This window comes from Salvelinus alpinus, chromosome 6 (assembly GCF_045679555.1).
Source record: "Salvelinus alpinus chromosome 6, SLU_Salpinus.1, whole genome shotgun sequence".
Classification (NCBI taxonomy): domain Eukaryota; kingdom Metazoa; phylum Chordata; class Actinopteri; order Salmoniformes; family Salmonidae; genus Salvelinus; species Salvelinus alpinus.
In genome coordinates, this window is record NC_092091.1 from 6,219,383 (window position 1) to 6,236,634 (window position 17,252).

The window sequence follows — 17,252 nt, forward strand, 5'->3', positions numbered from 1 at the left end:
TTGATTGCCTTGCGGAGGGAATAGCTACACTGTTTGTATTCGGTCATGTTTCCGGTCACCTTGCCCTGGTTAAAAGCAGTGGTTCGCGCTTTCAGTTTCACGCGAATGCTGCCATCAATCCACGGTTTCTGGTTTGGGAATGTTTTAATCGTTGCTGTGGGTACGACATCGTCAATACACTTTCTAATTAACTCGCTCACCGAATCAGCGCATTCGTCAATGTTGTTGTTGGACGCAATGCGGAACATATCCCAATCCACGTCATCGAAGCAGTCTTGAAGTGTGGAGTCAGATTGGTCGGACCAGCGTTGAACAGACCTGAGCGAGGGAGCTTGCTGTTTTAGTTTCTGTTTGTAGGCTGGAAGCAACAAAATGGAGTCGTGGTCAGCTTTTCCGAAAGGAGGGCGGGGGAGGGCCTTATATGCGTCGCGGAAGTTAGTATAACAATGATCCAAGGTTTTACCAGCCCTGGTAGCACAATCGATATGCTGATAGAATTTAGGGAGTTTTGTTTTCAGATTCGCCTTGTTAAAATCCCCAGCTACGATGAATGCAGCCTCAGGGTGTGTGGTTTCCAGTTTACAAAGAGTCAGATAAAGTTCGTTCAGGGCCATCGATGTGTCTGCTTGGGGGGGAATATATACGGCTGTGATTATAATCGAAGAGAATTCCCTTGGTAGATAATGCGGTCGACATTTGATTGTGAGGAGTTCTAGATCAGGTGAACAGAATGACTTGAGTTCTTGTGTGTTGTTATGATGATCACACCACTTCTCGTTAATCATAAGGCATACCCCCCCGCCCCTCTTCTTACCGGAGAGATGTTTGTTTCTGTCGGCGCGATGCATGAAGAAACCAGCTGGCTGCACCGACTCCGTTAGCGTCCCTTGAGTTAGCCATGTTTCCGTGAAGCAAAGACCGTTACAGTCTCTGATGTCGGTCTGGAATGTTATCCTTGCTGGGATTTCATCAACCTTGTTGTCAAGAGACTGGACATTGGCGAGTAGTATGCTAGGGAGTGGAGCGCGATGTGCCCGTCTCCGAAGCCTGACCAGAAGACCCCTTCGTTTGCCCCTTTTACGGCGTCGTTGTTTAGGGTCGCCGGCTGGGATCAGATCCATTGTACTGGGTGGAAGCAAAACACAGGATCCGCTTCGGGAGAGTCATATTCCTGGTTGTAATGATGGTGAGTTGACGTTGCTCTTATATTCAGTAGTTCCTCCCGACTGTATGTAATGAAACCTAAGATTACCTGGGGTACCAATGTAAGGAATAACACATAAAAAAACAAAATACTGCATATTTTAAAAGCGAGGCCATCTCGGTGCCGGAAGATTTCCTTTAGTCTTCCAGGTGGGCGGGGTTTGTTTCTAGGGTTAGGACGTTTCTATTGGTTCCATTACAACAAAATCAATCAACCACTGCTTATTAAGTATTCAACATTATTTTAACGCAGGTCTGTTTCCACATGCAGAGGATTCAGTGGTGTCTTGTTTACCTGCAGGCCACCCTCTTGGTTCTAGAAGACCAGAGGATTCAGTGGTGTCTTGTTTACCTGCAGGTCACCCTCTTGTACCTATGTAAGAAATAACACATAAAAAAAACAAAATACTGCATAGTTTCCTAGGAACGCGAAGCGAGGCGGCCATCTCTGTCGGCGCCGGAAGTAGAAATACTTACCTAACTAGCACTACCTGGTGCGCTAACCAAAATACAGGGGATGGTCCGCCCAGGTCTTACCTAGTGTATAGTAAATAGTACGGGTTTATGTATGCCCGCAGGCCTCTTGCCTTAGCAATCCCAAGGTGCCTTCCCTTCCCCTTGGGAACAAATGAAACAGAATAATACAAACATAAAGTGAACAATTTCACTGTTTTTGATTACAGTCACAAACGTCAGAAGGAACAGCTACAAAACAACAACAACGAAACACAGGACATACCAAGAAGCTCTCTCCTAACAAAGGAACACTGGCATTTAAAGCTGCCTAAGGAGTGGGTAATTGAAGACAACTCTCCTGACGAGAGGGCGGGGTCAGAGCTACAATCTGCAATGGGGCCGACCAATCAGCTGCTTAGAATTTCAGGAAGCTATCCTGAAACACACACATAGAAACAAACCCAGAAACAAAGAAAGGGGGGAACGTAACACGTACATACCTACACGTACGCTACGGTCACATGACGCAGGCCTCCTTACTGTCCCTAGAACTTCTAAGCAAACAACTGCAGGCAGGGCTTTCTCCTATAGAGCTCAATTTTTATGGAATGGTCTGCCTATCCATGTGAGAGACGTAGACTCGGTCTCGACCTTTAATGTACTAGCAGTAAGATACAGTACAGACTCGGGAGAGGCAAAGGTCGAGAGCCGTGCGTCCTCCGACCCAACCAAGCCGCACTGTTTCTTGACACAATTCCCTCTTAACCCGGAAGCCAGCCGCACCGATGTGTTAGAGGAAACACCGTACACCTGGTGACCGTGTCAACGTGCATTGCGCCCGGCCCGCCACAGGAGTCACTACTGCGCGATGGGACAAGAACATCCCTGCCGGCCAAACCCTCCCCTAACCCGGACGACGCTGGACCAATTGTGCACCGCCCCAAGGGTCTCCCGGGTCACGGCCGGCTGCAACAGAGCTTGGACTCAAACCAGGATCTCTAGTGGCACAGCTAGCAGTACGATGCAGTGCCTTAGAACACCGACCACTCAGGAGGCCTGTCATGGAAATTCTAACCAATAGGGAGAGAGACGGTAGATTCTTCAAACAGCAACTTTATTATCAGATTTGAACGTCTGGATCAGTTGACCATCACTCAACAGTGCAGAGTCTAAAGCCCAACAAACAGGGTTGGGTCTCAGCTTTTATAGAAAAGGACAACCTCTTTGTCTACATGCCAGTTAGCAGCTGTGTGAAGACATGGGTGGAGACATAGAGTGCAGACCAGTGATAACTGCCTGTGTCTGTACTCTGCTCTGCTGATATTCAGGTGCAGCTGTGTGAAGACATGGGTGGAGACATAGAATGCAGACAAGTGATAACTGCCTGTGTCTGTACTCTTCTCTGCTGATATTCAGGTGCTGCTGCTCCAGCTGGTTTCTGTTCTCTGACATGTCTCCACCCAGCTGTGCCCTTTGCAGATACCAACAAACAGGATATGTCACTTACTGTGGTCACACCCAAACTGCTCTTAACCGCATTCCTGAGTTACACAAAGACAGTTTGTATCAGTGGAAACATACTAGCTAATAACTATACATCATTCTCTGAGTAGAAAACCGATTCACAGAGGAGACATACAGGTAGTGGGTTAGTGTGGGTTACTGATCCTAGACAGAGGAGACATACAGGTAGTGGGTTAGTGTGGGTTACTGATCCTAGACAGAGGGGACATACAGGTAGTGGGTTAGTGTGGGTTACTGATCCTAGACAGAGGGGACATACAGGTAGTGGGTTAGTGTGGGTTACTGATCCTAGACAGAGGAGACATACAGGTAGTGGGTTAGTGTGGGCTACTGATCCTAGACAGAGGAGACATACAGGTAGTGGGTTAGTGTGGGTTACTGATCCTAGACAGAGGAGACATACAGGTAGTGGGTTAGTGTGGGTTACTGATCCTAGACAGAGGAGACGTACAGGTAGTGGGTTAGTGTGGGTTACTGATCCTAGACAGAGGGGACATACAGGTAGTGGGTTACTGATCCTAGACAGAGGAGACATACAGGTAGTGGGTTAGTGTGGGTTACTGATCCTAGACAGAGGAGACATACAGGTAGTGGGTTAGTGTGGGTTACTGATCCTAGACAGAGGGGACATACAGGTAGTGGGTTACTGATCCTAGACAGAGGAGACATACAGGTAGTGGGTTAGTGTGGGTTACTGATCCTAGACAGAGGAGACATACAGGTAGTGGGTTAGTGTGTGTTACTGATCCTAGACAGAGGGGACATACAGGTAGTGGGTTAGTGTGGGTTACTGATCCTAGACAGAGGGGACATACAGGTAGTGGGTTAGTGTGGGTTACTGATCCTAGACAGAGGAGACATACAGGTAGTGGGTTACTGATCCTAGACAGAGGAGACATACAGGTAGTGGGTTAGTGTGTGTTACTGATCCTAGAGAGAGGAGACATACAGGTAGTGGGTTAGTGTGGGTTACTGATCCTAGACAGAGGAGACATTCAGGTAGTGGGTTAGTGTGGGTTACTGATCCTAGATAGAGGAGACATACAGGTAGTGGGTTAGTGTGGGTTACTGATCCTAGACAGAGGAGATATACAGGTAGTGGGTTAGTGTGGGTTACTGATCCTAGACAGAGGAGACATACAGGTAGTGGGTTAGTGTGGGTTACTGATCCTAGACAGAGGGGACATACAGGTAGTGGGTTACTGATCCTAGACAGAGGAGACATACAGGTAGTGGGTTAGTGTGTGTTACTGATCCTAGACAGAGGTGACATACAGGTAGTGGGTTAGTGTGGGTTACTGATCCTAGACAGAGGGGACATACAGGTAGTGGGTTAGTGTGGGTTACTGATCCTAGACAGAGGAGACATACAGGTAGTGGGTTACTGTGTGTTACTGATCCTAGACAGAAGAGACATACAGGTAGTGGGTTAGTGTGGGTTACTGATCCTAGACAGAGGGGACATACAGGTAGTGGGTTAGTGTGGGTTACTGATCCTAGACCGAGGAGATATACAGGTAGTGGGTTAGTGTGCGTGAGTTGACTACAGGAATAATCCCAGGTGTCTGTTGCCTGGTCATAGATTTGTTTTCTTGCCAACTCTATTGCTGTCATTGTCAAGCCAATCATTTGGCATCACCATGAGTGACAAGGAGTGTGTTTGGAGAGGGGATGCTAAGCCTGCTTGTTGTAGTACAGTACTTTACCACGTCTGTGTGTGTGTATCTCTCTGTGTGTCGACTCCCCTCATCCATTCCTCACCTGTTTCTGGGTCTGTTGCCATTGCTGAGGTGCCTCCTACCAGTGTCTCTATGGAGGGCAGAGCAGAGAGGCTCAGCTGATATCTACTCTGCCCTCTCTGGCCCCCAGGCACGGGCCCCAGGCACGGCCCCCAGGCATGGCCTGGCACAGGCACCACCTCAACACCCACAGTCACTCCTCCACTGCAGGCTCCTCCTGCCTCTGCCTCTCCACCTAGACCAGCAACCAGAGACCACCACCACCACCTCGCAGCCCGGCCCAACACAGCCAAAACACTGGGAGAAATAAGAACAACACCCACAGCCACTCCTCCACTGGATATTGACTCAACATGGTCAATACAACAACAACAACAACAGACCACTGGGGGAAATAAGAACAGAGGACAACATGGTCAATACAACAACAACAACAACAGACCACTGGGGGAAATAAGAACAGAGGACAACATGGTCAATACAACAACAACAACAACAGACCACTGGGGGAAATAAGAACAGAGGACAACATGGTCAATACAACAACAACAACAACAGACCACTGGGGGAAATAAGAACAGAGGACAACATGGTCAATACAACAACAACAACAACAGACCACTGGGGGAAATAAGAACAGAGGACAACATGGTCAATACAACAACAACAACAACAGACCACTGGGAGAAATAAGAACAGAGGACAACATGGTCAATACAACAACAACAACAACAGACCACTGGGGGAAATAAGAACAGAGGACAACATGGTCAATACAACAACAACAACAACAGACCACTGGGAGAAATAAGAACAGAGGACAACATGGTCAATACAACAACAGACCACTGGGAGAAATAAGAACAGAGGACAACATGGTCAATACAACAACAACAACAACAGACCACTGGGGGAAATAAGAACAGAGGACAACATGGTCAATACAACAACAACAACAACAGACCACTGGGAGAAATAAGAACAGAGGACAACATGGTCAATACAACAACAGACCACTGGGAGAAATAAGAACAGAGGACAACATGGTCAATACAACAACAACAACAACAGACCACTGGGAGAAATAAGAACAGAGGACAACATGGTCAATACAACAACAGACCACTGGGGGAAATAAGAACAGAGGACAACATGGTCAATACAACAACAGACCACTGGGAGAAATAAGAACAGAGGACAACATGGTCAATACAACAACAACAACAACAGACCACTGGGGGAAATAAGAACAGAGGACAACATGGTCAATACAACAACAACAACAGACCACTGGGAGAAATAAGAACAGAGGACAACATGGTCATTACAAAAACAGACCACTGAGGGAAATAAGAACAGAGGACAACATGGTCATTACAACAACAACAACAGACCACTGGGAGAAATAAGAACAGAGGACAACATGGTCAATACAATAACAACAACAGACCACTGGGAGAAATAAGAACAGAGGACAACATGGTCATTACAACAACAACAACAGACCACTGGGGGAAATAAGAACAGAGGACAACATGGTCAATACAATAACAACAACAGACCACTGGGAGAAATAAGAACAGAGGACAACATGGTCAATACAACAACAACAACAGACCACTGGGAGAAATAAGAGCAGAGGACAACATGGTCAATACAACAACAGACCACTGGGGGAAATAAGAACAGAGGACAACATGGTCAATACAACAACAACAACAGACCACTGGGGAAAATAAGAACAGAGGACAACATGGTCAATACAACAACAACAACAGACCACTGGGAGAAATAAGAACAGAGGACAACATGGTCAATACAATAACAACAACAACAGACCACTGGGGGAAATAAGAACAGAGGACAACATGGTCAATACAACAACAACAACAGACCACTGGGGGAAATAAGAACAGAGGACAACATGGTCATTACAACAACAACAACAACAGACCACTGGGAGAAATAAGAGCAGAGGACAACATGGTCAATACAACAACAACAACAGACCACTGGGAGAAATAAGAACAGAGGACAACATGGTCATTACAACAACAACAACAACAGACCACTGGGGGAAATAAGAGCAGAGGACAACATGGTCAATACAACAACAACAACAGACCACTGGGAGAAATAAGAACAGAGGACAACATGGTCATTACAACAACAACAACAGACCACTGGGGGAAATAAGAACAGAGGACAACATGGTCAATACAACAACAACAACAGACCACTGGGGGAAATAAGAACAGAGGACAACATGGTCAATACAACAACAGACCACTGGGGGAAATAAGAACAGAGGACAACATGGTCAATACAACAACAACAACAGACCACTGGGGGAAATAAGAGCAGAGGACAACATGGTCAATACAACAACAACAACAACAGACCACTGGGAGAAATAAGAACAGAGGACAACATGGTCAATACAACAACAACAACAACAGACCACTGGGAGAAATAAGAACAGAGGACAACATGGTCAATACAACAACAACAACAGACCACTGGGAGAAATAAGAACAGAGGACAACATGGTCATTACAACAACAACAACAACAGACCACTGGGAGAAATAAGAACAGAGGACAACATGGTCATTACAACAACAACAACAGACCACTGGGAGAAATAAGAACAGAGGACAACATGGTCAATACAACAACAACAACAACAGACCACTGGGCGAAATAAGAACAGAGGACAACATGGTCAATACAACAACAACAACAGACCACTGGGAGAAATAAGAACAGAGGACAACATGGTCAATACAACAACAACAACAACAGACCACTGGGGGAAATAAGAACAGAGGACAACATGGTCATTACAACAACAACAACAGACCACTGGGAGAAATAAGAACAGAGGACAACATGGTCATTACAACAACAACAACAGACCACTGGGAGAAATAAGAACAGAGGACAACATGGTCAATACAACAACAACAACAACAACAACAGACCACTGGGAGAAATAAGAACAGAGGAAAACATGGTCAATACAACAACAACAACAGACCACTGGGGGAAATAAGAACAGAGGACAACATGGTCAATACAACAACAACAACAGACCACTGGGAGAAATAAGAACAGAGGACAACATGGTCAATACAACAACAACAACAGACCACTGGGAGAAATAAGAACAGAGGACAACATGGTCAATACAACAACCGACCACTGGGGGAAATAAGAACAGAGGACAACATGGTCAATACAACGACCGACCACTGGGGGAAATAAGAACAGAGGACAACATGGTCAATACAACAACAACAACAACAGACCACTGGGAGAAATAAGAACAGAGGACAACATGGTCAATACAACAACAACAACAACAACAACAGACCACTGGGAGAAATAAGAACAGAGGACAACATGGTCAATACAATAACAACAACAACAGACCACTGGGGGAAATAAGAACAGAGGACAACATGGTCAATACAACAACAACAACAACAGACCACTGGGAGAAATAAGAACAGAGGACAACATGGTCAATACAACAACAACAACAACAACAGACCACTGGGAGAAATAAGAACAGAGGACAACATGGTCAATACAACAACAGACCACTGGGAGAAATAAGAACAGAGGACAACATGGTCAATACAACAACAGACCACTGGGAGAAATAAGAACAGAGGACAACATGGTCAATACAACAACAACAACAGACCACTGGGAGAAATAAGAACAGAGGACAACATGGTCAATACAACAACAGACCACTGGGAGAAATAAGAACAGAGGACAACATGGTCAATACAACAACAACAACAACAGACCACTGGGGGAAATAAGAACAGAGGACAACATGGTCAATACAACAACAACAACAGACCACTGGGAGAAATAAGAACAGAGGACAACATGGTCAATACAACAACAGACCACTGGGAGAAATAAGAACAGAGGACAACATGGTCAATACAACAACAACAACAACAGACCACTGGGGGAAATAAGAACAGAGGACAACATGGTCAATACAACAACAACAACAGACCACTGGGGGAAATAAGAACAGAGGACAACATGGTCAATACAACAACAGACCACTGGGGGAAATAAGAACAGAGGACAACATGGTCAATACAACAACAACAACAGACCACTGGGAGAAATAAGAACAGAGGACAACATGGTCAATACAACAACAGACCACTGGGGGAAATAAGAACAGAGGACAACATGGTCAATACAACAACAGACCACTGGGAGAAATAAGAACAGAGGACAACATGGTCAATACAACAACAACAACAACAGACCACTGGGAGAAATAAGAACAGAGGACAACATGGTCAATACAACAACAGACCACTGGGGGAAATAAGAACAGAGGACAACATGGTCAATACAATAACAACAACAACAGACCACTGGGGGAAATAAGAACAGAGGACAACATGGTCAATACAACAACAACAACAACAGACCACTGGGAGAAATTAGAACAGAGGACAACATGGTCAATACAACAATAATAACAACAGACCACTGGGGGAAATAAGAACAGGGGCCTGTTGCACAAAACTAGGATAAGGGATTAAGCCAGGATATCTTGGTGATCCTGGCTCAATTGATCCGTAATCCGGTTGCACTAAAGATGGATAGGGGGCAGGAGGATATGTTATGGTATAAATTACCATGGAGATTTATTCTGTGGAGCTAGCCTGCTCCAGACCAGGCTAAATTCCAGGATCTATTTAATCTCATCCCTAATGTCAGTCAGCAGTCACCACAAATGGAAACCAATAGTTATTTCACTGCTCACTATACATTGTTATCACATATAACTAGACCCACTGTTATTATTTAAACGTTTGTGATCATTAATTTCAATGATTTTGGATAAAAAATGATTTTTAGATGATGTTGCTATCATTAGATAATTTACAGTTTCCCATAGACTATAAGGCTATATATAAAATGATAGAATATTAGGGCCACAGAGGGGAAAAAAACACAAGTCATAATATTGTAACCAGTTGTTTTAAAGGAGGACAGTTGTTAAAATGACAGATGTGGGGCATTTCGTGAAATTGTACTTCAGTATGGTTTCATAAACAAAGACATGCTGATGTGCCAGAATATTAAGTATCACATTGTCATAAGTATCAAAACTGTAAAAACAATATGTAGCTTTTCTGCAGAAAGAACCAGCCTCATAAATTTATGACTTTATCCTTTTTCTTCAGTGTGGCCCTAGTACTCTGTCATATAAACAAATACACATTCCATATGAATATAAAAACACAATGTGTAACATTATGTTCCTTTATTGAATAAGGACAAAACAAAGCAGGTAAACCATCAGCTCCTTTCGAAACTGAAGTCACAGTGACTCTACAAGATGGAAAGCACAGAATCCAAGCATATTATACAAAATGATACATACACATTCAAAGGTCTATATATAACACACCCTGCATGTCTGCACACTAAAATAAATGCAGGACAAATCCATACACATCAACTGAACAGACAAATGAATGGATGCAGTAGCCTCCCTGCAGCCTTGTATTACACACAGTATACCGCACAAACATCATAAGAGGCCAAATTCGTCAAAAAACGAACCCAAAAAAACCCAAATTCCTCTGCCACCGCAGGACATATTTAACCAAAATTGAAAGCACACATACTAACTAAAATAATTCAACACATATTGGTCCCTCAGCAGCCGACCACTGTCGTCATCAGGGAAGATTGCCGGATTGTCCCAGTCCATGGCTGGTGGCACTCTGGGGGCCCTCTCCTTCCTCAGGCAGGCCACATTGTGGAGGACAGCACAAGCCACAGTAATATCACATGCCCTAACAGGGCTGACCCTTAATTTGTGAAGGCAGTGAAAGCGTGCCTTCAGGAGGCCAAAGGTCATTTCAACTCTGGCCCTGGTCCTGGCATGGGCATGGTTGTAGGCCTGCTGTGCTTCCTGGGGGTCTGTGAAAGGTGTCAGGAGAAAAGGCTGGCAGCCATACCCCCTGTCTCCCAGCAACACACCAGAGAATTCACCTGTCAACACAAAATCTCATCATTACTACCTCATAAACACAGTGATATTCTTGACACAGCCATGATGGTTATAAATAGGGGTTGTGTGGCTTACCTTGTGATAGGCACTGATAGATTTCAGAGGCCCGAAAGATTCTGGAGTCATGGACTGAGCCAGGCCATTTTGCCACAACATTGCTGATCACACAGTCAGCATTGCAGACCATCTGAAATCATAAGATGAGGAATATTACACCAATCAATGCACATCACTGGCAATGCAGAGTGTTCGTCAATGGACAATATCAAAAAGTTATGTTCACCTGAACATTAATGCTGTGAAAGGATTTCCTATTCACAAAATCGGCCTCATGGGCACCTGAGGGGGCTTTTATCCTTATGTGTGTGCAGTCCACTGCACCAATGACATTGGGGAAACCTGTCACACAAAGTAATGAGTATCCTACTATGTGTTAACAGTTGTCCTGTAATTTGTAGATCCTCTTACCTGCAATCCTATAGAACTCCTCTTTGATGTCACAGAGTCTTCTGTGGCCAGGGAAGGAGATGAAGACATCTGCTAATGCTTTGATAGCCAGACACACACTCCTTATTGTGCGGCAAATTGTGGCCTTGTTCAGCTGTTCTGCATCCCCCACTGAGTACAGGAAGGCTCCACTAGCAAAAAAGCGCAAGGCCACACAAACCATTTGCTCCACACTCAGTGCATGGCTCCGTGCAGTGCGGTGCTTAATCCTGGGACCCAGTAGTCTGCATAGATACCTGATGCCATCTGCAGAAAACCTGTATCTTTCATATAGATGGTCATCAGGGAAGGCCAGTGGGTCCAACCGGTCCCTGAAGACCCTTTCTCGCCTGAAGGCTCTCCTCAGCACAAGTGCTTCTTCATCCACCACATCTCGCACGAATGGGCATGCCATTGTCAGAGCAGAAAGGAACACACAATTTTGGGCCTTCATATAGGCTAGTGGCCACACCTGGTGCTGGGGGGGTGGGCAAAAGAGGGCGATGCCTTATAACGATGACTTGGTTGTACTGATTGCTGGGAAAATAAAAAAAACCTTAGAAAGATGCCACCGTCCTGTGTGCTCACAATAAGAGCTCATATGTCATGGCTCACTTGACTTTACGAGAATATACCAAATTTTTATTTTGAGCTGTGTCATCTTCTTGGAGCTGGGGGAGGAAAGAAAAATAATGATTAATACATTTGTGTTACAGTTAGCATACAGTGTACATTGAAGGCATATCTCACCTCCCTCTCAAGTTTTTTTATTTCAAGGTCCAGTTTCCTAATTGTCCTCTTTTTTATTTCGGACTCCAGTGCAAGATTTTCCATCTTTTTCTTCTTGTACTGAATGTCTATGTCTGCCAGTTCTATTTGGCGCCGGAGGTGGTTGCCATACAACTTTCTGATAGCTTGTGAGCTCTGTGAACACAATACAATTAGCGCAGCTGGAATTTGGCAGGATGTGGTGTCCTTTTATTAATACGCACTATGTTGCCAGGCTGGTTTTCCCACTGTATAGCATCTGGGTCCTGTAAAAGAAATTCGATTTTTTGATTTTGATGAGGACTCCTCACCATTGTAGAGTAAATAGTACTTTCACAGTCTTAACATGATACCTCATGCCTTCTGGAATCCAGAGAGATGGTCTCCTCCTCATCATCGTCTCCATCATGTGCTGTTGCTGCTGCACTGGGGCCTTCACCCTATCACATTTAATCGGATTCATATTGAAGCTAGTAGACAAGACATGCCAGGCCTACAGTATGCCTTTGATGGAGTACTCACTGGATCAGCATCGTCTGGTGCTTGTGCTGGTGGCTCTAACAGGAACACAGTGCTGCCAGACACTGCAAGGCAATAGGTAAACCAAAGTCAGACAGTCCAAATTGATTCAATATGAATGTGGTTGTATCCCATGTAGAGATGGAAGGACATACCTTGAATGAAGCGGGTGGCATCTTGGGAGGAACCTATGCTCGTCTCTTTCCCCCCAGGGATCCCCTCTAAGACGGGCCTGCCTTTATTTAGCTCCAAGGCCATGTCCTCTGCTGGGGTAAGGTCAGCCTTTGGTGACCCACCACCCGTGCCTTGTCTGTGGGTATTCTTTTTCACTGCTAAAACAGTACAGACAATGTGTGAGCAGGCACCTTCTGGGTACAATATATGCTTGTGCTTTGTTAAATATTAGTCAGGGACCATACCATTCTGCAGAATGTTCTTGTATTTGATTTTGACCTGCTGCCATGTCCGTTTTGGCCCGTTCATGTTTAATCTACACACACACACACACACACACACACATTTAATGGAGTCACACTGCAAAAAATTACTTGGTATTTTTGTCTTGTTTTCAGTAAAAATATCAAAAAATGTATCATAGCTTTATACAGTGTGATGGAGTTACTTTACACAATTTCACTCATATCTGCAGTGCATTTCAATTAAAAATTTAACCGTTTCATAATTACAGTACAACTGCATTTTTGGAGATGTGAATTAAATATTTGAATTGTAATTGTGATGTTTCAGCGGAGCGGTGAGTGTGTAATTGTGCACTACTTACGCATTCAGGCGGTCTGCAATACTTTGCCACGCTTTTTCTCTTTGCTTTATCACTGTGGCGGTGTTGCTTTTCTTCTTAATTATATCTTTTACCTCCTCGTATGCCTCCATGAGGATTTGTGCTTCCGACGGTGAAAAGTACGCGGCTCTAGTTGCCATGGTAAATCAGTTAATCTGTGATCTGTGGCGGGGTCTATTTGAGTGAGCCGTGAGCGCGCACCTATCCAGGATTGGTTTCACCTGGCTTAATGAATCCGTGTCTGCTCATCCTGGCTTGGTCTTTGTGCAACCAATTAAGCCTGGACGCACATGTTTTGGCTTCATTGAGCTCAGCTGAGTCATTTATCCCGGATGTCTTAATTCTACTTTTGTGCAACAGGCCCCAGAGGACAACATGGTCAATACAACAACAACAACAGACCACTGGGGGAAATAAGAACAGAGGACAACATGGTCAATACAACAACAACAACAACAGACCACTGGGGGAAATAAGAGCAGAGGACAACATGGTCAATACAACAACAACAACAACAGACCACTGGGGGAAATAAGAACAGAGGACAACATGGTCAATACAACAACAACAACAGACCACTGGGAGAAATAAGAACAGAGGACAACATGGTCAATACAACAACAGACCACTGGGGGAAATAAGAACAGAGGACAACATGGTCAATACAACAACAACAACAGACCACTGGGAGAAATAAGAACAGAGGACAACATGGTCAATACAACAACAGACCACTGGGGGAAATAAGAACAGAGGACAACATGGTCAATACAACAACAGACCACTGGGAGAAATAAGAACAGAGGACAACATGGTCAATACAACAACAACAACAACAGACCACTGGGAGAAATAAGAACAGAGGACAACATGGTCAATACAACAACAGACCACTGGGGGAAATAAGAACAGAGGACAACATGGTCAATACAATAACAACAACAACAGACCACTGGGGGAAATAAGAACAGAGGACAACATGGTCAATACAACAACAACAACAACAGACCACTGGGAGAAATAAGAACAGAGGACAACATGGTCAATACAACAATAATAACAACAGACCACTGGGGGAAATAAGAACAGAGGACAACATGGTCAATACAACAACAACAACAGACCACTGGGGGAAATAAGAACAGAGGACAACATGGTCAATACAACAACAACAACAACAGACCACTGGGGGAAATAAGAACAGAGGACAACATGGTCAATACAACAACAACAACAGACCACTGGGGGAAATAAGAGCAGAGGACAACATGGTCAATACAACAACAACAACAACAGACCACTGGGGGAAATAAGAACAGAGGACAACATGGTCAATACAACAACAACAACAACAGACCACTGGGAGAAATAAGAACAGAGGACAACATGGTCAATACAACAACAACAACAACAGACCACTGGGAGAAATAAGAACAGAGGACAACATGGTCAATACAACAACAGACCACTGGGAGAAATAAGAACAGAGGACAACATGGTCATTACAACAACAACAACAACAGACCACTGGGAGAAATAAGAACAGAGGACAACATGGCCAATACAACAACAACAACAGACCACTGGGAGAAATAAGAACAGAGGACAACATGGTCAATACAACAACAACAACAACAGACCACTGGGGGAAATAAGAACAGAGGACAACATGGTCATTACAACAACAACAACAGACCACTGGGAGAAATAAGAACAGAGGACAACATGGTCATTACAACAACAACAACAGACCACTGGGAGAAATAAGAACAGAGGACAACATGGTCAATACAACAACAACAACAACAACAGACGACTGGGGGAAATAAGAACAGAGGACAACATGGTCAATACAACAATAATAACAGACCACTGGGGGAAATAAGAACAGAGGACAACATGGTCAATACAACAACAGACCACTGGGGAAATAAGAACAGAGGACAACATGGTCAATACAACAACAACAACAGACCACTGGGGGAAATAAGAACAGAGGACAACATGGTCAATACAACAACAGACCACTGGAGAAATAAGAACAGAGGACAACATGGTCAATACAACAACAGACCACTGAGGGAAATAAGAACAGAGGACAACATGGTCATTACAACAACAGACCACTGAGGGAAATAAGAACAGAGGACAACATGGTCAATACAACAACAGACCACTGAGGGAAATAAGAACAGAGGACAACATGGTCAATACAACAACAACAACAGACCACTGGGAGAAATAAGAACAGAGGACAACATGGTCAATACAACAACAACAACAACAGACCACTGGGGGAAATAAGAACAGAGGACAACATGGTCAATACAACAACAACACCAGACCACTGGGAGAAATAAGAACAGAGGACAACATGGTCAATACAACAACAACAACAGACCACTGGGAGAAATTAGAACAGAGGACAACATGGTCATTACAACAACAACAACAACAGACCACTGAGGGAAATAAGAACAGAGGACAACATGGTCAATACAACAACAACAACAACAGACCACTGGGGGAAATAAGAACAGAGGACAACATGGTCAATACAACAACAACAACAGACCACTGGGAGAAATAAGAACAGAGGACAACATGGTCAATACAACAACAACAACAACAACAACAGACCACTGGGGGAAATAAGAACAGAGGACAACATGGTCAATACAACAACAGACCACTGGGAGAAATAAGAACAGAGGACAACATGGTCAATACAACAACAACAACAACAGACCACTGGGGGAAATAAGAACAGAGGACAACATGGTCATTACAACAACAACAACAACAGACCACTGGGAGAAATAAGAACAGAGGACAACATGGTCAATACAACAACAACAACAACAGACCACTACACAGACAGACAGAGAATAAGTCAATAAAGGACAGGGTCGTGTTTAGAAGCACAACACAGAAGAAAACACAATGAAACAGGAGGTGGAATACTAATACTGATTGTGCAATATCAAATGCTTATTTCGTTTTCTTATGGTGTGTGGTCAAATGAACACAACCCAGCTTCAACAGAGAACATCAATAGAGGACAGCATCAACAGGGTTGAGTTCAGGTGGATGACAATGTAGACATTGATGTTAGTAGTAGGCCTAATGTAATGAGTAGAGATGATATGGTTCATTGATAGACCTACTTGGCAGAGAGACACATTAGGATGATAGCAGAAAACATACTGTTTCCCCTCATTTCTAGGACAGACCAGAAACTGTGACTCTGCAGTTTTAGAAACTGTTCTTCATCCTGTAAGCATTTGCCGGAATGTTGATACACACAGGGCTGCAGGCCAGAAGGTTGTGGGTTCTCAGACCACACACCTGTCTATTTAAGGTCCAGCAGTTGACAGTGCATGTCAGAGCAAAAACCAAGCCATGAGGTAAAAGGAATTGTCCTCAGAGCTCCGAGACAGGATTGTGTTAAGGCACAGATCTGGGGAAGGGTACCAAAACATTTCTGCAGCATTGAAGGTCTACAATAACACAGTGGCCTCCATCATTCTTAAATGGAAGAAGTTTGGAATCACCAAGACTCTTTCTTCAAGCTGGCCACCCGAACAAACTGAGCATTCGGGAGAGAAGAGCCTTGGTCAGGGAGGTGACCAAGAACCCGATGGTCAGTCTGACAGAGCTCCAGAGTTCCTCTGTGGAGATGGGAG

At 44.3% G+C, this 17,252-nt stretch overlaps 3 protein-coding genes across 3 annotated transcripts in view; 1 reads left to right on the forward strand and 2 right to left on the reverse strand.

Moving 5' to 3' along the window:
• LOC139577484 (tripartite motif-containing protein 16-like) overlaps positions 1 to 17,252 on the forward strand; it is a 110,815-nt gene that overhangs the window by 81,615 nt on the left and 11,948 nt on the right. The window lies entirely within an intron of this gene.
• Positions 10,235 to 11,636, reverse strand: LOC139578033 (putative nuclease HARBI1). The gene is made up of 3 exons (XM_071405173.1): positions 11,463 to 11,636; positions 11,070 to 11,181; positions 10,235 to 10,975 (listed from the first exon to the last, which is right to left on the reverse strand). Exons 1-3 carry the CDS (start codon positions 11,529 to 11,531, stop codon positions 10,605 to 10,607), a joined length of 552 nt encoding a protein of 183 aa, XP_071261274.1. The 5' UTR covers positions 11,532 to 11,636; the 3' UTR covers positions 10,235 to 10,604.
• LOC139578032 (myb/SANT-like DNA-binding domain-containing protein 4) lies at positions 11,766 to 13,922 on the reverse strand. The gene is made up of 8 exons (XM_071405172.1): positions 13,549 to 13,922; positions 13,187 to 13,257; positions 12,923 to 13,099; positions 12,771 to 12,832; positions 12,602 to 12,688; positions 12,473 to 12,514; positions 12,231 to 12,404; positions 11,766 to 12,151 (listed from the first exon to the last, which is right to left on the reverse strand). Exons 1-8 carry the CDS (start codon positions 13,704 to 13,706, stop codon positions 12,092 to 12,094), a joined length of 831 nt encoding a protein of 276 aa, XP_071261273.1. The 5' UTR covers positions 13,707 to 13,922; the 3' UTR covers positions 11,766 to 12,091.

Coding starts and splice junctions, on each gene's coding strand:
- LOC139578033 (XM_071405173.1), bottom strand. CDS start 11,531: ATGTCTTCATCTCCTTCCCTGGCCACAGAAGACTCTGTGACATCAAAG. Junction 11,182..11,462: donor GGAGTTCTATAGGATTGCAG/GTAAGAGGATCT, acceptor TTATGATTTCAG/ATGGTCTGCAATGCTGACTG. Junction 10,976..11,069: donor CTATCAGTGCCTATCACAAG/GTAAGCCACACA, acceptor TTGTGTTGACAG/GTGAATTCTCTGGTGTGTTG.
- LOC139578032 (XM_071405172.1), bottom strand. CDS start 13,706: ATGGCAACTAGAGCCGCGTACTTTTCACCGTCGGAAGCACAAATCCTC. Junction 13,100..13,186: donor CAAGAACATTCTGCAGAATG/GTATGGTCCCTG, acceptor GTACTGTTTTAG/CAGTGAAAAAGAATACCCAC. Junction 12,152..12,230: donor TAAAAAAACTTGAGAGGGAG/GTGAGATATGCC, acceptor TTCCTCCCCCAG/CTCCAAGAAGATGACACAGC.